We start from the raw sequence: 27,239 nt of genomic DNA, 5'->3' as shown, positions 1-27,239 counted from the left end.
TGGATCCAGGTGGAGAATCCCTCACTCTAGGATGCTGAAGTAGGAGGCCTCCAGTCTGTGGTTCACAAACTGTGGGCCACGGAACCCTGGGGATTCTGACAGTGTCACGGAGGCTGCCAGATGGTGGGGGCAGTCGGGACAACCAGCCAACCAAATAGCCACCTCTGCCTCAGCCTGAGAAGGTTCTTTTTTATTTGAGTTCAGGTTAGTGATCCGTAAGATTCCTTCGTTTAAAAAAAAGGGGGTTCACCTGTTTATGTCTGAATGTCAAGAACTTTCCTTTGGCCCCACCCACTTCATACGATGAACAGCAAAGCCTGAGCAGGGGCATGCAGGTGCTGGAAGAACGCTGCCCTTCGGCAGCAGGCTTGGGGCTGTGGACTGCAGGGGAGGCAGTGGGAAGCAGCTGGGCAGGGGCAAACTTCCCACCACCTCTGCCTGCCAGTCAGTTCAGGGAAACCATTTTTGTGGCCAAGCATGGAGCCAAGAGTCAGGAGACCTGAATTTGAGGTTCTAATTGTGCCCCTACCTTACATTTCTCATTTGCAAAACAGACAAGTGTTGGGAGGGCCAAATGAGAAAACATTTCCTTAAGAAAACGTCATAAAGTACTATTGAAGGGATTTTAATGTATCTGTCTCTAAGCCTGAGACCCTTTTCTCTACTCTTCCTTGAGGTCTTGTTCCCCATACTGACAGAGCAGATCGTGCCTGTGACTCATGGCAGTGTAGCATGTAACATGTAACTGGCATGTAACATGTAACTGACATGTAGCATGTAACCGACGTGGTATAGTCAGATTTGTGGTTGAACCACGGATTAGGAGTCACCCAGTCTGCCAGCTGACCTCCTCACTTCCTCCCCTTTGCTGGCCCTACTGCCCTGTCATGGTCTCTGGCCTGCATTCTCAGACAGCCCCCCATCTCTCCCTCTCTCTCTGCCCCCACTTCCATGGAGCCCAAGCACTTAGTAACTGTGTCCATGACCTTCTTATGCTTCAACACCCTTGGTGTCTCCTCCCCGCAGACCAGGCCAACTCCAGCCTCCAGAGAGTCATAGCCCAGGTTCCTCGGGATCTACCTCCAGCCTCCCCCCATCCCCCCGGCACCCCTCCTTCCTTTTGCTGGGAGGCTGTTATGCTCCTGCCACGGGAGTCTTCTCTGCCTTTTCCGTCTGATTCTCCCAAGCCCTGGGAGCTGTGGGAAGAAGAGAAGGTCCAGGAAACTAGGAGTGCTTCTCTCCCAGAGGCTGGTCGGTGCGGGGGGTGGAAAGAAGCTGAACATGCACAGGGCTCAGGGGAGTTATGTTGATGGAGGCTGGTCGGTGCGGGGAGTGGAAAGAAGCTGAACATGCACAGGGCTCAGGGGAGTTCTGTTGATGGAGGCCTGGGACAGGCGTGGCTCTGCCCTCTGTCAGGACCAGGCAGGGGTTAATTTCAGAGACCAGCCAGTAACGTGCTGGGAGAGCTGGGAGCACCTGCACAGTCAGAGAGAGTCTACTATTTGCTACACTTATCTGAACCAGAGGCAGGAACCAGGTTACCAGGAAAAGAATACTGCTGAGTGGTGGGGAATTCACAGAATACCTGATTTGTAGAATGTCAGAGCCAAAAGGGACCAGGTAGATCTTTCCTCTAGTTTAATTCTTTTCTGCTCCAGACGGAAAAGTAAGGCCCAGAGAAGGGTAATGGCTTGCCGAAACTCACATGAGTTTGAGGCAGAGCCAGGACTGGAGCTGACATCTCATTTTCTTCCCAATCTCCATGTTCTGGGCTCTGGCCTCTGGACTCCTATCAGAAGACTGAGTAACTGATCCAGGACTGATTTACCAATAATGGGTTAATGTGTCACTTTTGGGCACTGCAGTGTTGGCTCTTACGTGGGGCTGTCAACGTCTTAGCGCAGAGGGCCCCAGACAGGTTATAAGTATGCTGAAATATAGAGCCTTCAGGTCTCGAGTGGCCAGGTGGAGCCTAGGGCAGCCAAAGCCCCCAAATCTGATGAGACAGTCACCTGCAGGCCTCTAATAGCCTCATTAGCATAGCCTAGGTGGTATCCAAATGTTTTCATGTACTGTGATAGGAAAAGTTGGGAAATAATGCCTTAACCCTAGAGTAGGAGAAATTTTAGGGGTGCTGTGGGCAAAGGTGGGGAAAGGGAGAATCTGAAGACACAGGTTCTATCCTGGTAGTACAGAGTGGAATAAAGCATGGTTTCTTCCCCTTTAAAATATAACATAAATGTTAGATGAGCAAGGGTTCTGTATTTCCAATAATTCTTTAATTCCAATAATTACAGATAATTCTGTATTTCCAATAGCTTATTAAAGACCAACCTTACATTGAGAATTGTTAAACGAGCTGAACAAAATAAGTGTGTGTGTTTGTATGTGTGTGTGTGTATTAGCATTAGAGAGCTACCAAAGCAACAAGGACCTGAGAGTTCAAGATTCCAGAGAGAGAAATGCAGAGAGGTATAGTCCATATTCAGGGGCCACTTTGCCCTTCAAGGCATATGCTGTTTCTCAAGAGATGACTAAGAAGCTAAGCAGAAGCTGAACATCTGAAGGCATTATAAAGCTAAGATATAAAAAGTGGATTTCAGTGTCCACCAAGTAGGAGTGTCCCTAGTAAACACCCAAGCTTTCAGATGGAACCCCTAAAGGATTCTACCCTAGGATAAGAGACAAATCAGAAATAAACCAACCCCACAAAACTGGAGACAAGCATATAATCAATTCAGTCCCTTACAGGATTTCTAAGACTCTTGCTTGCCAAAAAGTAAACATTTCTCTGAAGGGAGATAAAATTTTCCTATAATTTTTTTTCACATATAATATCTAGCATTCAATAAAAATTTTTTCAAAAAATCTTAGTAGGCAAACCACATGGCCAAAAACCAGAAGAAAAAATAGACAGTAGAAATAGGTCCACAGAAGATCCAGATACTGGCATTATAAGATATGGACTGGTTTTTTTTAAGATGTGGACTTTAAAATGTGATTTATGTAAACAAGAAATTAATTGACAGGATGGAGAATTTCATCAGAGAACTGGAATCTACCAAGGAAGAGTCAAATAAAATTTGATCAAATTAAAATTCTAAGCCTGAAATACAACAACTGAAATTAAGAAGTCACCAGATGGATATAACAGTACAGTATCTTAAGCATAGCTGAAGATCAAATTAGTGAACTGAAAGGTAGGTCAGTAGAAAGTACCCAGACTACAGCACATATAATAAAGAAGAGAGTCATATGGAACATGGTGAAAATGTCTAATTATGTATAATTGAAATCCCAAGGGAGAGTGGGAACAAAGCAGGTACAGGGATAGAAAAGAAGTAAAAGGAGGGAAGAGAGACTCTGAGGAATGAAGTGACACTGGAGGCAGTATTTTATGATAGTAATTTTCCAAACCTGATGAAAGACATCAAGCCACAGATTTAAGAATCACTTTGAACCACACACAGAATAAATAAAGAGAAAGCTGAACTAGGGCCTATTATGGTATAACTGCTGAAAACCAAAGATAAGGGAAAATCTTGAAAGCAGCAATAATGAAACTGACAGGTTCTCACCAGAAATAATAAAAGCCAGAAGGCAATGGAACAGCATCTTCAAAAGTGGTGAATGAGAACAGATACTGCGTGAGCACAGGTTAATGGTTCTCAAGTTTTATTATGGGTATGAATCACCTGGGCTGGAGTGGGAGGAGAGGAGGAGTGTTAAAATTTTAGACTCCCAAATCCTACCGCAGATGTTTGGATTTAGCGGTTCTAGAGCAGAGTCAAGGAATAGACTTTCAAAGAGTATTCTGCTGTCTCTGATGCTGTTGGACTGTGGTAGACTGATTGCAGTGATGGCTGCAACATTCCCACCATTCCTGTGCCCGTGCTCATTTGCAATGTGACTTTGCCATTTTTCTAATCAAGAGATAGGATTTATTTTTCCTCCCTTTAAATCTGGGCTTGCTCTATGGCTTATTTTGACTGACAGATATCAGTTAACCTGATGTTATGGGACATATGAGCCTTGGCCTCAAGAGGCCTTACATTTTCAGCATTCACCTTTTGGGACACAGCTGCCGTGTTAAAAAAAAAAAAAAAAAATCAAGACTATCCTGCTGGAGACATTTAGAGAGAAAGGCACAGTCAATAGCCAGACAGATAAGTGAGGCATAGGTCCAACTAGGAGAGAGAAACCATGTAGTATGTCAAACGGGAAATGTTTAAAGAATTGTTCATTGTAAAGGAGGTTGAAGTAACAAGGGACTGACTAACAAGAAGTAAAGAGAATTCTTAAGAATTCAAGAACAGCAAATACAAGGGGCATCTAGTATCTCTAGGGGTACATAGAATACCGAAAGAAGAGATTCCCCTGCCGCCCCCAGGGCTGAGATCCAGCTCTCATCGCAGAGGACATGGCTGTGGCCTCTAAATGGCAGAGAGGTCCCCGTGGTACCATGCCAGGCAATCCCCTGGAAGTTGCTGGAATTGTGTCCTCTCATGTTCCAGGAAAGCCATTCGTAGGGAAATGTCTCTCCAGAGACTGCTACAAAATCACTGAAGAGAGATTCCTGGGGAAGCTGTTGGCTGCCAGGTTCTGCTGGCCCCTCTGCCCTGCCAGAGCCTGATGCTGGAGAAGCCACGCACTGCAGGAGCTAGGCATGGGGACCCACACACACCCCAGGAGGCTGGTGAGATGGCACATGAAAACCAGGAGGCAAAACGCTTTCTTACTCAAATGTCTCCCCAGCTCCCTCTACCGATAAGAGGGAGGCATCCTGCCAGCTGCCAAAGGAAACAAATTTAGAAAGGGCCCAGATTAATTTTCCTGGAGCAGGCAAAAAGGGTAAACAGCACAGTCTGTCTTGGGCTAGCTAGCCCCAGTCTATCTGACTACAGTCATTTGAGTGACCTTAGAGGAGACAGCACTGTCTGGCTAAGCCCAGCCCAAACTGTCAACTTTAAGAATTCTGAGCAAATAAATGTCATTGTTTTTAAGCCGTAAGTTTTAGGGTCTTTGTTTATGGCAAAATGTTGTAATACCAATGTTGCAAGCAAGCTGGACTGCTTCTTGCACTCTTGTAACTTTCTCTGTGCTATTTACTCTGTCTGAAGTGATATCCTTGGCCTTCTTTACCTGATGGATGTATTTACCTGGGCTTGCTCTAATTAATTGATGTTTTAATTGACTTATAGAACATATGTAGAAAAGCACATAGCCAGAAATGTACAGCGAGATACATTTCACCAAGTGCTTATATGGTCTTACCTACAGTCAGATACCTACCCCCACGGTCCCTTCTAGTCACTAGCCATGCCCCCAAATGTAAACAGTGTCCTGACATCTGTTTTTAATTTATATTCAATTAGGCGACTTATAGTACATCATTAGTTTCAGATGCAGTGTCCAATTATTTATCAGTTGCATGTAACACTCAGGGCTTGTCACATTGGGTTGTTCTGACATCTTATCATCTGACATCTGATGTCTTAACCACATCATGGTTACTTTTGCCTGGTTTTGCACTTTATATCACCAGATTGTAAGGTATGTTCTTTTTTGTGCCTGGCTTCTTTTGCTCAACATTATATCTGTGAGATGCATCCGTGTTGCTAGGTGTAGCTATCGTTTATTTTCATCACTGTATACTTTTTGATTTGGGAAGTATAGCACAATTTATATATCTATGCTATTGATGCATATTCAGGTTGTTTTCAGTTTGGGACTGTTTTGAAAAGTGCTGCTTGCATATGCCTTTGGGTGAACATAGGTATGTACACATTTGGTTATTCTTAGAATTAATATTGGTTATTCTTAGAATTAATGGGTTATGGAGCACTCTCATAGTATATTAAAAGTTTAAAATCAAGGAGTGCCAGGGTGGCTCAGTCAGTTAAGCATCTGACTCTTGATCTCAGCTCACGTCTTAATCTCAGGGTTGTGGGTTCAAGCTCCAGATTTGGGCTCCATGATCCATTAAAAAAAACCAACTTTATAAAAATCAAAATATGAAATGACACACATAGATTAACAACCATGAGAAAGGAGGGGGAAAAAGACCAAAGATCTATGCATGGAGTAAAAAGATACTAGAAGAGAAAAATAAAACAAAATGTTGACATACCTTATGGGTAAAGGAACTAGGAGTGATTTTACCTCTCAATAGTCTGTATTTTCAAATAATTGTGAAATGACCATATATTACTTTTATAGTCGTAGAACCATTTAGTCCATTTGATCTCCAACGTCTTACTCAAATGCCATCTCCTTCCAAGTAGCCTCACCATGGCCAGATCACTGTAGCCGGCCAATGTCTTACTTCATTTTTGTAGTCTGGAGCAAAAACACCTTGCAGTAGGAGCACAATACCTCACCTAGAGAAGGTGCTCTCAAAATATCTGACCCTTTGCCTACAGTCATAGAAATTTCAGCAACAGCTCACATTTCTCAATAGAGCACCCAGCTTGCCAGTAAGAGAGGCAAGGATATGAATCCAGACGATTGTCTCCATTTTCAACTTGAAAACACCCAACACACAAAGATTTAAAGGGATAGGTTGCCTGCCTGGTAGGGGCATTCTAAACAGCTCAGCCAGGAAAGAGGAATCTAGTGCAAAACATATGATCTACCAAGTATATTCTGAACAGAGCAAAAAAGCAGGGGTGGAGATTAAGAAATAAGCAAAAGTTTGGAAACAGGGGCACCTGAGTGGCTCAGTTGGTTAAGCATCTGCCTTCGGCTCAGGTTATGATCCCAGAGTCCTGGGATTGAGCACCATGTCAGGCTTCCTGCTCTGCGGGAGCCTGCTTCCCCTTCTCCCTGCCACTTCCCCTGCTTGTACACTCTGTGTGTGAAATAAATAAATATTAAAAAAAAAAGAATTTGGAAACCTCAGCTTTGTATTACCAGCGGTGTAACTTTGAGCAAGTTAATTTACCTCTCTGAACTCCAGTCCCCTCTCTGTCACATGGGAGGGATGGGAATGGACCAATTTCCAGGATGGCAAATAGGATTGGACTCTGATTAGGTGGTGGTAGCTGCTGAGAGTGCTATGTTGAGAAAGATTCTGAGATTAAGTCCAGGCTTAGTGAGAAAGAGTGCTGTGATTGATTAATTTCCATCATGAGCAGGGAATCTGAAATTGATTTTATGTTTATTACATATTTATTTGTCTTTTTAAAATAAACTGCTTATCAAGATCCTTTCCAGCCTTAAGTTCAACTCTCCCAAGTTTAGATCTATTTATGTGTCTAGTGGTATCATATTCATCCCACAGGGAATTCTCCTAATTACAAAGGCAAAGGAATTTTAGTTATCTTCTAAAACTCTAAAACTATAGACTTTGGGGTGCCTGGATGGCTCAGTCAGTTAAGCATCTGACTGTTGATTTTGGCTCAGGTCATGATCTCAGGGTAGTGAGATTGAGTCCCATGTCAGGGTGGAGCCGGTTTAAGATGCTTTCTCTCCCCGGGGTGCCTGGGTGGCTCAGTGGGTTAAGCTTCTGCCTTCAGCTCAGGTCATGATCTCAGGGTTCTGAGATCAAGTCCCGCATTGGGCGCTCTGCTCAGCAGGAAGCCTGCTTCCCCCTCTCTCTCTGCCTGTCTCTCTGCCTACTTGTGATCTTTCTCTCTGTTAAATAGGTAAATAAAATCTTTAAAAAAAAAAAAAAAAGAGTCTCTCTCTCTCCCTCCTCTTCCCCTCCCCTCCCACACACTCTCCCTCTAAAAAAAAATTAAAATGAATAAAAAATAAAACTATAAATCTTGTCTCCAACAATGTATGTGATATATATTTAAACAACCTGACTCTCAGAGATCCTTAGAGATGAAAATGTTTGAATACAAAGTGTTAATTACATAATCATAATCATTCTTTTGAAATCATATTATTACAGTTACCATCTTTGACAGCCTTTCTTTCCTGTCTGCCCATTGCCTTCCCCTCAGGTTGAAGTTGGTCCTGGGAGGTGGGTGTGTGTCCTGCTTGGTTGTAGTGGGTAGTGGAGTTAATATCTACACGAATAAGCTGAGTGTCCAGGATACAGTCCCACAATCCCAAACCACTCAGAGTCCCTAGGATTGGCTCATTCATTTGCTGTTTGTGGACCTATCTGGAATGTAATGTGGCTTGGGATTTCTGGAGAGAGGTTGACCTTTGCCTTATCTGAGAAACAAACATCCTACGACCACCAGGAGAGTGGTGGGAGAGCTGACTGAACATTGTAAGTAACACATAAATTGTATGTTCATGGCTGCTGAAGGGACCTGTGCACAGGGTGACAGGTGAGTACATCATGTGTGCCTAGCAGAATAGCCAGGCTATCAGAAACACAGGCTTTGGGATCAGACTGCTGTGAGTTTCAACACAGACTTGATGTTTGTAAATGAGTTTGTACCAGCTACTTAACCTCTGTTTCCTCCTCTGCAGAATGGGTTTATAGTGGTACCTACTTTGAAGGGTGATTGTCTGAGATAATTCGTGAGAAGCCCAAGTGTTGAGCACAGATTAAGTTTGCCCTACATAGGAAATATTACTATTGCTATTGTTTTCTTAAAATTATTAGCAGTGATTTCTAATTATATACACAATAAAACCTCAGGAATGTGAGTTTTGCTTATGAAAATCTTGTGGACATAAAGACAAGGGCCAGAATGGGATAAAGTTTTTGTTGTTGTTTCAGTAAGGAACAAAGTGCTTCCCTAAAAAAAGTTAGAAAAGGGGCGCCTGGGTGGCTCAGTTGGTTGAGTCACTGCCTTCGGCTCAGGTCATGATCCTGGAGTTCCAAGATAGAGTCCCACGTCGGGTTCCCTGCTTGTCAGAGAGTCTGCTTCTCCCTCTGACCCTCCCCCATCTCATGGTCTCTCTCTCTCTCATTCTGTCTCTCTCTCAAATAAATAAATAAAAATATTTTTTAAAAAAAGTTAGAAAATACAGATGGTAAAAAGAACAAAATCAGTACTCAGAAGTAGCCATTGTTAATCATTTGGTGTATATTTGAATGATAATAATGAATATGTATTGGAATGAAAAGGGACATTTGACAAAAATAGGATCATACAGGCTGTTTTATAACCAGCAGTTTTTCAGTGAGTAAAGGGAAGTCTACAGGCAAATGTATTGCTTTCTTGTTTATTTGTTGTAATAGAAGACATCTGACATAAAATTTACCATTTTAAAAGTGTGTGGTTCAGTAGTGTTATGTATATTTACGTTGTTATAAAACAGATCTCCAGAGCTTTCCCATCTTGCAAATATGAAACCCTATATCCATGAAACAGCTCCTCCTCCCCGTTTCCCCAGTCTCTGGAACCTACCATTCTACTTTCTATTTCTATGAATTTGACTGCTCTATTATTTTTTCTGGGTTGTTTTTTTTTTTCCAGTGTAAGTTCTGTGCCCAACATGGAGTCAAGAGTCTCATGCTCCGCTGACTGAGCCAGCCAGGCGCCCCTGAATTTGACTGTGTTAGATACCTCATATAAGTGGAATCATACCTATCTGTTGTTTTGTGACTGGCTTACATTTAGTAGAGGATCCTCAAGGTTCATCCATGTGGCAGAATTTCCTTCCTTTCTCAGGCTGAATAATATTCTTTTTATAGGTAAACACCACATTTGTGTGTCCATTCATCCATTGCTAGACACGTGGATTGTTTCCACCTCGTGGCCATTTTGAATATGGCCGCTATGGACATGGGTGTACAAATATCTCTTCGAGTCTCTGCTTTCAATTCCTTTGGATAAATACCCAGACGTGGGATTTCTAGGCCATATAGGAACTCCATTTTTAGTTTTGTTTTTAAAGATTTTATTTATTTACTTATCAGGGAGAGAGAGAGAGAGAGAGAGAGAGGAAACTAGTAGGGGGAGGGGCAGGCAGAAGGAGAAACAGGCTCCCCACTGAGGAGGGAACCCTATCCCAGGACTCTGGGATCATGACCTGAGCCAAAGGCAGACACTTAACCGACTGAGCCACCCAGGCATCCCATCTGTTTTTAATTTTTTGAGAAAGCTACATACTGGTTTCCATAGCAATCACACCATTTTGCATTCCCACCAGCAGGGCACAAGGGCTCCAATTTTTCCACATCCTCACCAACACTTGTCCATCCATCCTTCCTTTCTTCTTTGGTAATAGCCTTCCAAAGGGGTGTGAGGTGAACAAAGGTATCATTTTAATACAGCCCTAGGAAAAATATTTCAAGTCCTCAAAAAAACAAACCTTTTTGACACTGAGCAGCCTGGAAATCTTCCTTTTTATACATAAACAACTAACAAACTGTTCTGAAGCGTATCAGATCTAATCTCATTAAACACACTCTGCTTTGTGGATTAACCTCCTCCATCTCCATCCCTCCACATTTTGGGGTGTTTACTTGTTAAAGGAGAGTTACTCGTTTTGCAATAGTGCAGCAGGTCAACCTAGGCAACTTGCTTTCTCCTCAAAAACCAGGCTACCTCCAAAGCCTCTCTTTGATGTCCTCCAGCTGTTTCTCTCCTTCACCTCCACTGGTTCCCACCACAGCCCTCCCTTCTTGAATGAGAGGTTCTTCATTGTGTCAGCTTTTTCCAGCCCTGCTCCAACCTCCTACCCTCAGCCCTGCCTCTCAGAGGCCCCGAAATTCTCCTGACTTAACTCACTTGCTGGGTCCCAGGAACCCTCAGATCCTCGTCCCCAGCTTCAGGCCCAGTACCAAAAGCTACCATTCCCTTAGCAGTCTTGGTTCCCACTTGTGCCTTTCACCACACCACATAGCCTCCTTTTGTAGAGATACATTCTTTCTCTCACAGCCTGCCCCCTGCGTGGCAGCCGGCATCCAATGTGGACCTTTGGAAGAAGCAGCAGGCTATTACAATGCTTGCAGAAACACTGGCTGAGAGACCCTGCTGGCCTCAGCTTGTTCCCTTCCGAAGGGCTTAGTTTTGCCTTAACCCTGGCCTTAGACACTGACTCCCTCATGAAATAGAACTCTGCCACACCATTTTATCACGTTAAAAACTGAGTTAAATTTAACCCCAGTACTGTTCAGGTTTTAAGTGTTACAGTTCGATGAGAGTTTTGGGTTGTGTTTTTTTTTGTTTTTGTTTTTTAAGATTTTATTTCTGAGTAATCCCTACACCCAAAGCAGGTCCTAAACCCAGAACTCCAAGATTAGGAGTCACACGCTCCACCTACCATGCCAGTTAAGCACCCCCAGTTCAATGAGTTTTGACAAATGTGAGCCCCCACGAATTACATGATTTTGATACACAATCAGCTAATTTAGAGAAATCACAAGATTCCATAGAATTGTTGGAAAGAGTATGGGGTTTGGAGTCAGGAGACCTGGTTACCTGGTCAAGCCTCTGCCGTAAACAAGCTGTGTGACTTCAGGTGAGTGCCTTCCCCTCTCTGAGCCTCTGTCTCTGATTTGTACAGTAAGACACTTTCTGGGGGCCTCTTCCTGCTGTAGCCCCACATGACATGACAGGTATTGAACAGAAGTCACCCCAGACTTCCTGAAACTATGCAGAGCTCCTGTGTCCTGCCTACATTTACAAAGTGAGTGCACCCAACCTGGATCCTTCCAATCAGATTCCCAAACAAGAGAAACGGAAGAAATAATAATTATGACAGTAAACAAAGATGTCAGAAATCAGCCAAACCAAGCCCTGTGTCCTGTAGGAATGTACCAAATGCTTATAAATAAATCCTTCTCAAATTTGTTTGCTCCAGTGCATTAATGAAAGAAGATTCTGAAGGGATTAGCTTCAAATTCACAGCAAGTATCAAACACACACTGTTTGCCAAATAGGTTGAGTTTAGCTATTTTGCTGTGTGGGAGCTAATGGGCCTGGCTAAAAGAGGACAGGACTCTCCAACAAAATAAGACAAATCCCTCACATCCATGGGCCATTTTTGCACTTTCCAAAGCTTCTTGTTTATTTCTCATTTGATCTACATCAGTTCTATGACAGGAAGCAGGACAGGGATTATTCTTTTTCCTTTTTTCAGGTGAAGTCCTGAAGCCTGGAATGGTAAAGTCAATTCTCATAGTTCCAAGCGAGCCCACTGCTCTGGATTCCCAGCCCCGTATCTTTGGGCTGGCCCCCACTGTCTCTTTTTGCAAACAAATCCACCAACCCCAAGAACAGAGTCGAAGGAGATCTAAAAACGATAATAACAAGGAGAACACTCCTAGGTAGCAGTTAACAGAAATAGACATTTATTGCCTTTGCACTGAGTATTAATGCTTATAGTTTTCCCAACAGCCCAACAGGGGTTCTCCCTATTTTGCAGAAGACGAATGGAGGCACAGAGACGGTTCATGGCTTGCCCAAGCTCACACAGCAAGTAGGTTCCAGAGCTGGGATTCTGCCCAGGCCAGTTAGAGTCCAGACTGTTTGCCCCTATGCTCCACTCCCTCGTGTTCCGTCACACTGCTGAAAGGGCTTCCTAAAACTTCACTGGTGAGATGAGTGGCCCTGAGAGTCAGTGAGTCCCCTCTTTCCAAGCACTTCAAGGGGAATTCAGGTGATCATGCTCACTACTGAGCAAGGGTTTGAGGGCAGTTACGTTTAAGGCAGATGGCCAGGCCAAGTGTCCCGGAGGGTCCTTTCTAACCAGAGATTTACAGGATTTGTTGAACACTCCCAAAGAGTCCAGTCTTTCCTATCAGGACAATGACAAGTCTTCTTGGCCTTTGAACTTCCAGACTGAACATCCTCTCCCAGGTGGCTGTGCAGGGATCATGCTGGAAATCTTATAGCATGTTTCCCAGCCCAGGGACAGGGGAGGAGGGACAGCAGAACACAAAATTACAGGGTGTCTGCCACCTGATTAAATCAGCGTGCTGTGTGCAGTGCTGTGGCAACAGAACATACCAGGCTCACTCCTGGGCCCGGAGCCCAGGTATTAGTCACAGAGCCACAGTCCGAGCTGCCGAGGCGCTCAGCAGCACCTCATTCAAACACCGCCTTTTACACGTGGGGAGACAGAGGCCCAGAGAGGGGATGTCACTTGCCAGAGGCCACCCAGCATTCATTCAACTAAATATTAAGTGCCTACTGTGTGAAGCACTCTACTTGGGACTGGGAATGAAGGGTGAACAAAATAGCCACAAGCTCCAGGCCCACGGAGTTTATACATTATTGGAGAAAAGGGCAAAAGAAGATAAGCCCATAAAGTCAGAGATTGTGATCTGTGGTATGGAGAACACAGAGTACTTCAGCCAAGGCGATCAAGGGAGGTCTCTCTGAGAAGGGGGGCAGTGTAAGCTGAGGCTGGAGGGACAGGAAGTTTATGTGTGGCCTTTGTGTGTGTGTGTGCTGGGGGCCATGTGTTCTGGGCTGTGGGAACTGGGCCCTAGAGCCCCCAGACTGGGAAGAACTCCGCGTGCTTGAGAAGTTGGCGCAGGGCAAGGGCAGAGAACAGGAGCAGAGACAGGCAGTCAGAGGTAGATGGAGTCAGGAGCACATGGGGTCTTGCAGGCTGAGGTGATAGGTCTGGAGTTCATTCCTGTTGTGATACAGAGTCACTGGAGGGTCTTTTTTTTTTTTTTTAAGATTTTATTTATTTATTTGACAGATAGAGATCACAAGTAGGCAGAGAGGCAGGCAGAGAGAGAGGAAGGGAAGCAGGCTCCCTGCCGAGCAAAGGGCCCGATTCGGGGCTTGATCCCAGGACCCTGAGATCATGACCTGAGCTGAAGGCAGAGGCTTTAACCCACTGAGCCACCCAGGTGCCCCTGGAGGGTCTTTTGCAGAAGAGTGGCAGGCATGCCCCAACATTTCCGGCTTTTCTTGGTTGAGGGGCCCTGTAGAAGCCCCATCACCCTGGAGGCTTGCAGAAAACACAGCAGGCGGTGCTACTCACACAAAATGAGCCTGGCTATTCCTCGTCTTTATCCGGTGATCTCTGTGCGCTTTAGCCACGTTAAGTAATTAGGCCACTCACATCATTTGAGGTTTTCTCTTCGTACCATGTGTTGCAAATCTAGAAACTCAAGTGCTGGGGGACCTTGTGGGAATTGGAAAACCTCTCTGATCCAGTGATGGTTGCTGGGACATGTAGTCAGGCAGCTTCATCAGCTTGCCGTGGGCTTTTCCCACCTCATTCTTGTGACCAGCACTCATCCTCTTTGTCAGAGAGGTATGAAATGTGAGAAACTGGGGCACCGGGCGGCTCAGTCAGTTAAGCATCTGCCTTTGGCTTCGTCATGATCTCAGGGCCCTGGGATTCAGCCCCACGTAAGGCTCCCTGCTCAGAGGGGAGTCTGCTTCTCCCTCTGCCGCTCTCCCTGCTATTCTGTCTTTTTCTTCAGTTAAATAAATAAATAAAATCTTTTTAAAAAAATTTTATTTATTTGACAGAGATCACAAGTAGGCAGAGAGGCAGGCGGAAAGAGAGAGAGGGTTAAGCAGGCCCCCCGCCTAGCAGAGAGTCCAATGCGGGGCTCAATCCCAGGACCCTGAGATCATAACCTGAGCCGAAGGCAGAGGCTTTAACCCACTGAGCCACCCAGGCACCCCACATAAATAAAATCTTTTTAAAAAAATGTTAGAAACTGCTATCAAGACTGCTAGAATACGAAGAAGCTTCCACAGCGTTCAGACTTTTTTTTTTTTTTTAATGGAAAACTAAAGTCCAGAGAAGAAAAGAGACTTTTCTAGATTCATAGAACCTAGAAGTAGTCACAGAGCCCGAGCTGGGAGGCAGACCTCTTCCTACACCTCTTTATCTGACACTACCCCAGCAGAAAGGGAGTCAGTGTTTCTCAAAGAGGGTTCCACAAATAGCCAGCTCAGATTTGCTCTGTATTACATGAGTTTGAGGAATGCGCTCTTTCTGAGAGATTCACCATGAATGGTAAAAGTCCCGATCTGTCCCACAGCAAAACATTTATTTAACATTGATTTTTTTTTTTTAAGATTTTATTTATTTATTTATTTATTTGACAGAGAGAGAGAGAGAGAGACAGCGAGAGAGGGAACACAAGCAGGGGGAGCAGCAGAGGGAGAGGGAGAAGCAGGCTTTCCGATGAGCAGGGAGCCTAATGCAAGGCTTGCTCCCAGGACCCTGGAATCATGATGAGTTGAAAGCAGACACCCAACGACTAAGCCACCCAGGCGCCCCATTATTTAACATTGCTTAAATCCAGTGTCTTCCCAAATGGTTTGGTGACAGATTCCATCCTAGTGGACTATCTATTTACATTCTGGAGAATTTACTTTGGGAAGTGCCACCCTAAACAAAAACAAGAAGGGAAAAACCCTGTCTGTAGATCCTGCCATTATCCTTATTATTCTTGGTATTATCACTGAGGGCAGGGGCCCTAGTTCATACTTCTGCTCGTGTGATCACATCTCTCTCCAGGTATCTTGCACGGTGCTGAGTACTCAGGGAGGAGGACACAGATCAATTAATCAACAAACACAGACAATGTGTATTGACTCTGGACCTCCTAAGTCACATGGCCTCATATGAAATAAGGGGCAGCTTATTTATTTTCTCTTCTCCACTAAGGGAAAAACCTGGGGAAGTGCTGGGGAGGAAACTCATCATCCCTGAAGGTCACCAAATGCTAAAGTAATCTTCCCTACCTCATATCCTCCCTTCCATTCTGGACAAAGCCCACTCCCTAATTTTAAGTTGTAATCCACATACAGCCACCTGCAGGAAGGCTTCCCTGACTACCTCTTCCCTGTCCCTCTGGCCTGTGCCCCTCTTTGCCTCATCTTTAGTCTCCACAACTTGTCTATACCATGTGTTTAGTGACTGGTACCATAAGAGCCTGTGCAAGGATCTAAATGTGGGTCGTTCGCTGCTTGGCTGGGAGTAACAAACACCAGAGGAAGGGTTAGGCCTGACGCTCACTAGTGTGTACTAGGCCCATCAAATCACAGTTAAATTCAATTAAAAAAAAATACTGTGTGGGCCAAACAAAACATGCCTGTGGGCTGAAATTGGTCAGAAGGCTGACAGCTTGCGACAGCTAAAATATGATCTGGAGAGGGAAGGCATTGCATTTGGAATATCTAGCAGTCCTGGAGCTACCGTCGGCTAGCATCAGGGTTCTAAATAAATGCCTCATCTTTCCGAGAGTTGGTTTCCTCATCTACAGATCAGGGTGACACTTGTTCTGCGTTTTGTGTGTGGGATTCGAAGAGTGTTTCTCTTGATTCTGTGCCAATGATAATAATAGCAAACATTCATTCAGTGTGTACTATTTGTCAGGCACTGTTCTAAGCACTTTGCATATATTTACTAACTTAATCCTCACAATTACCCTAAAGGTCAGTGCTGTTATCATCACCATTTTACAGATGAGAAAACCCACACAGAGGCCAGGGAACTTTCTCGAAGGCATAATGAATTTTCTCAGGCAAGTATTTTCCTTTCACCGTTTTATAGATGGGGGCAGTAAAACTCAGAGAAGGAAAGGAATTTGCCTAACATCACACAGCTAGGAAGTAGGCAAACCTGAATCTGAACCTAACTCTTTTGAACTCAAACTCTTTACCCCTTTTTTTCCCCCGTACTATAGGTAAAGGACAGGCAAGTGGTCTGTGACGAGAACACTGCTAGTATATGGAGTTTTGTTCCCTGGGACAGAGAACATGTCTTGTCCTTTATTGTTTCCACTCTAGTCCCTAGGTCAGAGCCCTTCTGTTCTGAGAGCTCAGTAGTTGTGACTGATTACACTATGTTGTCAGTAAAATTGCCTCCTGCCTTCGTTTTAGCTGCTAATTTCCACCTCTCTCCATGAACTTGGATGCTTGCAGACCCTGGAATGATTGCACATGGTTGTCTGAGTTTGTCTGATTGGTGGGGACGGGAGGTGCATTTCAAAGTGTGCTGTATCTCCTGTGGGGTTGTGGAAGGGTCTGGAATGGGAGGGGTATGACCTGGGTTCTCACCTTGAGTCTGTTGCCCCAGCATCCTGAAGCAATTAACTGAACTTCTGGGAGCCTCAGTTCTTCAGCTGCCAACTGGGGACAGTCACACCTGCCCTTCTCCATGAAAGCCCTTTGGGAAATGCAGTATAGCACAAACAGAAGGCAGGCAGCTGTGAAGTAAGGCAAACCATAGGCACTCAATAGATGACATAAGTTACTGTGCGTAGGGAATTTGCAGTGCTCATAGTACAGTGTTAAGGTGGGGAAACAAAAAAATAAAGCTGCTGAATGTGCAATATGATCTTAGTTATTTAAAATATCTAAAATATATCTAAAATATGCATAGAAAAAAGGACTAGAAGAAAATACACCAACATGTTGCCAATGATTGCCCTTGGGCTGTGGGCTTATATGCGGATTTTGCTTTGCTAGACTTAAAATACTTTCTGTTTGTTAAAGTTAGCACATTTTATTTTCATATTTTATCATTTAAAAGTACATATGTAATTTAGTTATATATAAGTAATATGTTTATTAGATATAATATATATTAAGTATCTATAATATTTAGCACTTGGCCCTTGACAGTATCACTCTAGCTACCAAAACATTGATGTGATCAGGAGTGAGTCTGTAGTCATTAATTCATTTATTTTTTTTGTGCAGGAAATAGACACTAAGGGCCAGCTGTGCAGAAGGCACCACTGGTGAGTCCCATAAGGGACACTAAGAAGAATGGGGTGCAATCCTTACCTTCAAGAAACCTTATAATCTAGATGGAGAATAAGGCATACTCATAAGTAACCATGATTGAAGGCAGAAAGAAAGTAAAAAATACCATGTGCTTTAGGGAAGTTGCCACTAGGAACTAAGAGTGGGGAGATATCTATTCTAGTTGTGGAAACTAAATAAGATTTTGTGAAGCAGTTAGCATTTTGTGCTGAGCCTTGAAGGACAAGTAGAATTCTGGACAAGTGGAGATGGAATGACATTACTAGCAATAATACATGTAATGAAAGGTAATAATTACTTAGCACATACTATGTGCAGGCATTGTGCTATTAAATTATACACATTTTCTCCTTTAAAGGTCACTGAAGCTCTATGAGATAAGTAGTTTATTATCATCTCCAATTTACAGATGGGGAAACTGAGGCTTAGAGAGAAGTTAAATATTTGCTCGAAGTCACCAGATAGTTGAGCTGGGATTCTCACTCAGGACCTCACTCTCAACAGGAATAACATGGTGAGGGGAATTCCATGACTTGAGGTGGGAAAGCGTGGGGCCCACAGGGTGAGACCAGGAGCTTCCCGAAGGCAGGAAACCCACGTATCTTGCTCACTTGTCCAACTCCAGGGCCCGGGCAGTACCTGGCACATCGTGGATGCTTAATAAATATTTGTCGAAGGAAAGCTACAGTGAGTGGTCCCCTGCTGCTGGAATATAGGGTGTGGTAGAGGTGGCAGGACAGGGTGGGGTGTGAGTAGGGAGATTTTTAGCAGAGGCAAGGCTCATCAAAGTCCAGGAAAGAGTCAGAGAACTGGCTCAGGCATTGTGGTAGGCTGCCCTGCAGTGGGGAGAAGTTAGGGGGCAAGCTCATCATGAGACTATTTGAGAAGTGCAGCCATGCCGGGGAGGGGAGCAGGGCTGGGGAAAGAGGATAATATCGAAGAGAAAGAGGCTGGGATGAGGCCAGTGTGAGGCTGGTCTCTAACTCAAAATGGTGACTATGTTAGAAGTTAAATTCTCTGTCCAACCACCTTCATTACAAACCCATTCTCCTCTTCTCCTAACCCCTGGGGAAGCTGGGCTGCCTCTCAGCCTACTTCCTCATCTGTAAAATGGGGATAATCCTACTTACACAAAAGTGTTGCTCTGGGGATTAACCAGGTCTTATGGAAACAATCAGTATTCCCCCGTCCTCACCCCACTGAGCTATTGCTGTTTGTACTGACTTCACAAGAAGTCTAGGCTGAGCCTCCTCCCACGAACTGAAATAAATTTCTTGGCATGTGCCAAAGAACCCAAGAGTTTTCAGAGTTTGGAATAGCACGCCCCGGCTGGCACCGTTCGTATTGGCCCAGGCCCCTCCCTTGCTGACCCCACCCACTCCTCTGTGTCTGCCTAGAGGCCTCCTGCCCAGGAGCCCCTGATATCAGAAGATAAGTTATGCAGCCCAAGTTCTTCCAGAAACACAAGTTCCTTTGGAAAATCAAACTGAAAGAGGATTAAAACTGTATACCTATGTGTTTTAAAATTTTTCTTGCTAATACAGATAACTGGAGGAACCTCCACACTACCTTCTCCCTGTGCTCCCCACAAAAGAGTGAAGCTTCGTGGAAACTGTACCTTTCACATCCATAAGCCACATAGACAGGGATTACGCTTCCCATTTTGTGGATGGAGAAATGGAAGCCCAGGAAAACAGAGAGGCTGCCCGAAGTCATTGGGCAAAGCCAGAGATGGGCTGTAGCTTATCAGTTAGGTCTCCCAGCTCTCTGGGGTCCCTCCATCCCTGGGGTGGCTTCCTTTGTCTCTCTTCGGGAAGTTGTCAGCACTGGGGGCAAACGAGCACATAATTAAATACAAATAAATATTTGGACCCACCCGACAATTTTTATTTTTTAAGTTTGATTTTCTAATGCTTTGTCTCTGTTTTCAAGCACTGGTGTGTTGAAACCACACAAGTTAGTTTGATCCCTGTCACTTTCTGCCCAAAGCAAATCTTGTCTTACCTCTTTTTTAGCCTAGGGTCACATATTGCTTAATTGCTTGCCCCTCTCCCTGTCGTTGGAGTTTGCCTTTTGGGGAGACAAGATTCAACATTTTTAGCATCTTTCCCAGGACAATATATTTGATGGTTTCTGTATAATTACTTGTGGGTTTGGCAATGGGAGGAAGAGAGAGGCAGGCCTTACAGTGTGGTGTGAGTTAGAACAATGCCTGGGAAGTTACACTGCCCTGAAACAGGTCACTCTGATATTTAGCTGCTGCCCATGACCCTAGGCACCCACCTTACTTTCCTTTTTTAAAGATCTATTTATCTGGGGAGCCTGGGTGGCTCAGTTGGCCAAGTGGCTGCCTTTGGCTCTGGTCAGAATCCCAGGATCCTGGGATCGAGCCCTTCTACCTCTCCTCCCTGCTTGTGCTCTCTCTCACTGTCCCTGTCTCTCTCTCAAATAAATAAGTTAAAATCTTTTTTAAAAAGATGTATTTATTTATTTGAGAGAGAGAGAGCATGAGTGGGAGGGGGAGAAGGAGAAGAGAGAATCTCAAGCAGACTCCATGCTGAGTGGGAGCCTGACACGGGGCTCAGTCTCACCATCCTGAGATCATGACCCTGAGATCCTTACCTGAGGCAAAAGCAAAGGTTGGACACTTAGCCAGCTGCCCCACCCAGGCATCCCAGTGCACCGTGCTTTCTTTTCTGAACTTCAGTGACCTTTTGTGATTGAAGAGTACAGCCACAGGGCCTTGTCATGCCAGGCACACAGTAGGGACTCAATGGATAATTTGTGGCAAGAATTAATATGTATCTCATTGGGTTATTGTGTGAATTAATTGAGATAATGAATGTCAAGGATTTCTCATAGTACCTAGGATATAGTAGGTACTCAATAAAAGCAGGTGCTCTTAACTGGTTTTAGTCATTATTAATATTTAAAACTGAATATTAAATGTCACAGGGGATCAGGAATTTTAAAGACCTGAACTTGAATCCCAATTCCATCATTTTATATTGAAAAAACTACTGGATTTAGGGTCAAGAAATTCAGGTGTGTGACCTTGGTTAAGTAACTTCACTTCTCTGAACCTCACTGCCCTCATCTGCAAAACGAGGAAATTGAGTAATCATTAAGATTCCTTTTTCCAGCTCTAACAGCCTCAGTTTAAGATGTAGTCTTTTCTTTTACTGTCTCTGGCCCCAGTTTGCCCGTCTGTAACATGGCACGCTGATATTTAAGAGCCCCTTTCTGGGACAGAGCAGGCCCAGGGTGTGCAGATCCCAATGCCCCTCTAGCCTCCAAACAGCAATCTTGAAGGTGCTTGTTCAGCTCAGACTGAGTGCTGGGTGGTGTGAACAGGTTACTCATCCAGAGTCCGGGTTCCCTTACAAGTTGTATGGGGACAACTCTACTTTCTACCTCCAGTTACAGGAATATAGAACAGAATGACCAACAGTGACCATAATGCCCCTTATTAACAAATAAGGCCTAGTTTGAATTACCTCTTCAGGAAATACTTATCAGTAAATATGATAAAAAAAATAGTGCATTTGGGTGGCAAGGTGAAATAATTTACCTTCTGATTAAGGGCATATATAATGCAATTATGAAGAATCCTGCTTAAATTTATTGACATTCCTGTAATCATTACAGGAAGAGGTACCATTTCTTAGTAGCTCTTTTGAAGCACTGGCCTCAGTCTCTATAATTTACACAGCACTTTGACTAACATTGTCTCACTTGACTCCTTAGAAAAGATGGGAAGGTAGAAGCAAGTCAGGCATAATTTACCCCATTTCTCTGCCAGGAAAGTGTACCCAGGAGAGTGGAATGCTGACCATGGTGCAGAGGCTGAGTTGCAAGTTAGGGAAGAGCTGGGACTAGACATCAGATTGCCTCGCTGTCCCCAACAGCTCCTCTCCCCAGTAGTCATGGTTACAGCCACCCTACAACCAACCTTATCCCTTGGGGCAGTTCCAAGAGGCTATTCAATAAGCCTCCTCCCATACCCAGGCCTTGGTGTGCTCTAATTCTTGCCATGGAGATGGCTAACATCCCAGGCTGTTATGTCTTGAGCAGGTGGGATCACAGCCCTTCAGAGAGGCCAGGAATTCTCCAAGGGAAGTGTAGGACTGGCTGATCAGTAAGCACCCAAGGGGGCTTCTTAGACACGCGGGTTTCTGGGTCCATCCCATACATACTTAATCCTTAAAACATTTGGAATCTGCATTCAGAATTTTCCCTCATCATCCAAACTGAAGTAGCTGGTCGAGTCCAAGCTACCACTGTAGTAATTATTGTTTTCATAGATACTAGACAAGCGCTTGTTTACCAGTTTCTTTCTCCACCTTAGAGTGTAAATTTCATAACATGGAGACCTCGTTAGCCTGACTGATTGCCGAACCCCGTTTTCTAGAACTCTGCAGGCCCCCACAATACAAGGTTAGTAAGTATTTACTGAATGTGCACCCAAGTTTGAAATCACTGTCCTACACAACTGGTTCCTTTTACAGAAGAGAAACTGAGGCCCACTGAGGAGACCACTGCTGCGGAGTTCTTAAGGCGCAGGGTCAGCGCCTGGATAAAATCTCAGATCTGAGTCCCAATAGGGCATAGGTTTAACTCCGCCCAAAGCAATTATTTAGAAAAAACGAAAAGCACTTGAAAGAAAAAAAACATTTCCTGCCTATAAACACTCGGCTTAGGGGGCTTGGCCGGGCGTGGGGCTGTTGGTAATTCGTTCCCACTTTGTAGGCACCCTCGTCCCCAAGGGTTAAGGGCCTGCCTTCGGGCCGGGCGTCGAACCCAACTCAGGGCAGTGTCCGGGCCAGAGCCCGCGGGGAGGAGCCGAGCACGGCCCACGGAGGTGAGGGCGGCTCGCCCAAGGTCACCCAGGCGGCGCCCAGAGGGGCCAGGCCCATGGGGCGCCAGGGAGTCGGCAGCATCGGTACGTGTTCGAAGTGGATGGGCACCCCTCTCCTTCACCCTGTAAATCAAGGGTGACATTAATGGCTCCTTCTCCCGAATTTGGCGCACCCAACCTAAAGAGCGCGACCAGGCCCGGTCGGCCGCGTGGCCCGTTCCCATGTGCTCCACCTGCGGACGCCCTGACGCGCTGGCCCTTTAAGACACCTCCCCCTCTTCACCCACCCATCTCTCCTGCCCCCCCTCCCCATTGCCCTCCCTTCCGAATTGCATCAGGCACGTGCTCGCCCCCGTCCGGTCAGAGCACCCCTCACCCCCCAGTCTGGGAGGTGCTCCGAGGAATTGGAGGCGAGGGGCGGGGCGAGGGGCGGGGCCGCGAGGCTGTGTGCGCGCGCGCTCCCGCCGGCTTCGCCCGCCCGCCTGTGGCCAAGGTCCGGCCTCGGCGGGCGCGTCCCCGCTGCGCCGTCCCCTCCCCTCGCCCGCCGCGTCGCGAGGCGCGCGCCCGCCCGCCGCCTGCCGCGGATCGCGTGGTCGCCTCGGCTCGCCGCGCCTCTCCCCCGTCCGTCCATATTGCTGCAGCCCCCGAGCCGGGAAGCCCGGGCCGCCCCGGCGGCGGGGGGGAGGGAGGGACGGGACGAGAAGCCTGCCAGGCTCGGGGTGGGGGCGCCTTGCGAGGAACGGGCGGGGGGGGGACGCGCGCCGAGGAGGCCTGGACCGCAGAGTGGGGGGCCTTCCTACCCCCCCCGCCCCGCCAGCGGGCCTCGGATCTACGGCGGCTGCATCAGACCGCGAGGGGGGCCGCACCTAGCGTGAACCCCGACCCTTCTCCGCAGGGACTGGGGCCCAGCGCCCCGGAGGAAGGCGTCGCGGGTGCCCTGAAAGCCAAGTTCGAGGCGGGGGAGGCAGCCTCGGGCGCGCCCGGCTTCTCCGGGGGGGCGGGCGCGCAGATGGCCACTCAGGTGGAGCCGCTGCTGCCGGGGGGCGCCCCCCTCTTGCAGGCCGAAGAGCACGGGGGTCTGGTGAGGAAGAAGCCGCCGCCGCCACAGCCCGAGGGCAAGGGCGAACCCGGGGCGAACGACGTCGGAGGGGGGGAGCCGGACGGCGGCGCCCGGAGACCTCGGCCGCCCTGCGCCAAGCCACACAAGGAGGGCACCGGGCAGCTGGAGCGCGAGAGCCCGCGGCCGCCGCAGCCGCCGGGCGCCGAGGGCCTGGCGATCAGCGACGGGGAGGAGGGCGGCGGCGGTGAGCCGGGCGCTGGCGGAGGAGCGGCTGGAGCCGCGGGCGCCGGGCGTCGTGACTTCGTGGAGGCCCCTCCGCCCAAGGTGAACCCGTGGACTAAGAACGCGCTGCCGCCGGTCCTGGCCACTGTGAACGGACAGTCCCCTCCAGGTGGGTCTCCCTGCTTGCTCTCTTGGATCCGGGGACCTCTTCCGGGGACTTGGACGTCCCCTCCCCCAGCGGCCTTCAGGGCCCGGGGGTCCGCCACTGGTCGTGGTGACTCGGGATTTTTTTTTTTTTTTTTTTTTAATTGCCTCCTGGCTCGTTTGGGTCGCGGTTCCCTTTCACACACTCGGGAAGCCGCCCCTGCCGGAGGGCCCAGCCCCCAGGAGCCCATGGCCACCGCCTGGGCCTCAGCGGTTAGTGGGCAACGGCGTGGTCCGGGCCTACCTCGCCAGGAGAGGGTGGGCGCTAGTTTCGGTGAAAAGGGCTCGCCCTCCCTCCCGCGTGTTGGTGTCGAAGACGGTTTCTAGCTTAACCCTTTCTCGGGAAGCCCCTCTTCCCACCCCGCCCCACGTTCCCCGTTTTGGTAGCGATCGTCCCCATGTTGTAAATGTTTAATGAGCATATGTCACGGGCAGCGAAGCGCGCGGTGATGAGTTCATACCGACCACACGGATTCGGGCTTTAAAAGTTAACAAGTTTTGTTCTCTGGTAGATGATACTAGGTGGTGGAATCGCCATTGGCGACGGGTTGAGGGGTCGGTTACGGGGAGAATGATGAGAAGAGGAAACCCAACGTGTCATTGAATTCGGTGGTTTCCCTTCCCGATCCCGGAGACCTTCCGCCTCGAGAGGGAGCCGGATGGCGAGTGTGCGGGGATCCAGTTAGGGGTTGGCGGAAAATGTGAGGAGAGGAAGGGGGCATGCGGCGACAGGAGGGGCGTGTGGCGGCGGGGGAGGGAGTGGCCGGGCTGGGCGGGCGGGTGACAGTTGGGCGCCATGCGCCGCGCCGCCGGCCCGCGGGCTGCTCGCGGCCGCTGGGCCTGTGCGTTCGGCCCCCGCCGCCGCTCTCGGCGTGGAAGGCGGGTGCGGGCCGGCGGCGCGGCGCGGCGCGGCGCGGCCCGGAGTGTGCGTGTGCGCGAGTGTGAGTGCGCGGCCCCCCTTCCCGGCATTCCTCCGCAGCCGGGACAACGTGGTGCCTCCCCGCGCGGGGAGCGGCATGTGACCGCCGGCCGGCACTCCTCGCGCCCTCCTTCTCCCTGCTCGGATTTTCGGTCTTGTGGACCCCGTCCCTTGGGAGATCCCGGCGGAGCCGTGTCAGCTTTGGGGGGAAAGGCGGTGAAGAATATGGAGGCTCGTCTCGGCCTCCCTTCGCCTAGACGAGATCGTCGGTTGGTTGGGGGGCGCGCCCTGCCGCCTCCCTTTGCCGGCGCGTGGAGGCTCAGCGGCTCTGTTTTGGGTCCTTTTGAAGTGGACCAGTATCAAAACCCGCTTACAGCTAGAATGTTGGGCCAGTGGCCATAGCCCTAGTGCTTTTCAAAACCCCCCTTCTGCAGTCGCTGGTTGAGACTGACTAGTTTAAACCATCAAAATGGGGAAAGTTGAAGAGGGAGCTTATTAATGCTTTTACATTCGAGGGATTAGGATCACTCATGGTCTTAGGGAAAGTAGAACAGCCAATTCGGAAAATACCATGTTGCAATTTTTATTTCTTTTAAGGTTGCTTCATTTGGAGGAGGGGACATTTGGGGTTTACTAATAATACCTCAAACCGTGCTCTCTTCCTTCTGCCCTCTCCCCCTTCCCCCCTTTCCCTTCCAGAACTTTATTATGCAAAGGGCAGTGCTGAAACCTCCATTTTCTTGCATATCCCTCCTGATCCACCCACAGAGGGAGGGAATGTAACTTTAAGACACTCTTTAGTCCTCCCCCCCCCCCTTTAAACTCAAAGGGGTATAATCATCCCCAGGAGAGAGCACTCCTCAGAAGTTTAAATGGGGCTACTCACCCTGGCTGCTGCTGCTTAGCTAATGGTGAACCTGCCTTGTGGGTTTTAAATCAGCCATGACATCAGGTGGTATTGGGTGCCTGAGCTGGCGTTTTGTGCAAGTGCAGGGGCCCTTGATAGGGTGCGTCACTGGGGTTATTGATCGTGGGAAGAAGACAGCTTGGCTGGCATCTCGCCTTCCTTGAGTGGAGAAGCCAGCTTGGTTTAAGTGCCCAAAGCAAAATTCTGAGTCTGGTAGTTTTGCTCTGTTCTTGTTTTTCTGGAATCTTAAGGCAACAAAGTGTCTTGTCTGCTGGTTGGTTTTTGAACCTTAGGACTAGTTTTTGACAGACTGACTCTGAATTGATCCAGTAGCATTTCTAGGTCTGTTGTTAGGGCTTGGTTGCTTTTTGAAGGGAGAATTCTGATTGAATTGTCTGTCTAGTAAGGTTAGATGGAGGCTCTTTTTTTTTTTTTTTTTCTTTTTTTTTTTGGAGAGTGCATGGACTGCTAAGGCCATTTTTTCAGCCCTGATTTTATTTGGAGCTTGGACAAGTTTAAATGTGACACCAGTGGAGTGGCGGTGTGGTCTTGGGAATTTTTGTGTTCTGTGATGCATATGTTTTTGGGAGTCTACAGAAATGAGTGCCTCATAAGCAAGCTAAAAGCTTTCCAGAGCTTGCTGCAAATGCCTATTTTTAGCCCTCCTTTTGGCTCCGATGTTAGTGTTTTAGTGCTTTAAGGGACACATGCAGTAACTAGTAATAAAAGATGTTTTTCAGTATCCCCCCCCCATTCTTGTGGGGTTCTCTATTCTGGTTTAAGTGTCCACATGTTAGATTTGTAGTTTTCATTTTAAGTCAGGATTTGCATTTTGGCCTTTTGTATATCCCTCCCCTAAACTATTTTGAAGACCTTTAAATTTTTTTCCTTATTCTAGCCACAACTCTTGTGAGTATGAAAGAAGCAGGATGGGAAATGATCCACAGCAAAGGTTCTGGGGTTAAAACTGCATTGGCTCAAGTGCCAGCTCTACCACTTGCTGGCTGTGTCTCCTTGGGCAAGGTACTTTTAACCATTCTGTGTCTCAGCTTCTCGGTTTGTATAAAAAGGATTAAATTATGACTTATCTGTTTCATGGGGTTGTGAGCATTGACTGTGGTGATAGCCCAATGCTTAGCATGTGGTAGCTGTTCTACCATGTCTGGGAGACGGGCTTTCCAGGACTTTTTCTGGGTCTTCTTTTTCTCCACCTGGAAGAGGAGGAGGGTGGAGAATGCAGTACTTTCCTTTTCTGGTATTGTGTCAGTACTCAAATATATGGGATCCATCTCCTTGAAAATGGAGTTTTGCTTATCCGTAGACAGGAAAGACATATTGTCTATAATCTTAAAGGTTGCTGACCCAAGGAATTGGCTATTTTTGCTTTGGAATGTGGTATGATGAATGTTTTAAAAATAAATTCTAATTTGTTTATTTGCGTTTTGTAAAAACTA

At 47.0% G+C, this 27,239-nt stretch overlaps 1 protein-coding gene across 1 annotated transcript in view; it reads left to right on the top strand.

Annotated features, from left to right (window-relative positions):
• The first annotated feature begins 22,584 nt into the window (after positions 1–22,584).
• Positions 22,585–27,239, top strand: part of LARP1 (La ribonucleoprotein 1, translational regulator) — a 55,799-nt gene continuing 51,144 nt past the window's right edge. The window contains exon 1 of the mRNA XM_080805077.1: positions 22,585–23,924. Within this exon, the coding sequence (XP_080661203.1) occupies positions 22,619–23,924 (1,306 nt within the window). The 5' untranslated portion in view covers positions 22,585–22,618. The remainder of the gene's footprint in view (positions 23,925–27,239) is intronic.

This window comes from Martes martes (genome assembly GCF_963455335.1).
Source record: "Martes martes genome assembly, chromosome: 5".
NCBI lineage: Eukaryota > Metazoa > Chordata > Mammalia > Carnivora > Mustelidae > Martes > Martes martes.
This window is presented reverse-complemented; position numbering and strand designations above follow the sequence as displayed.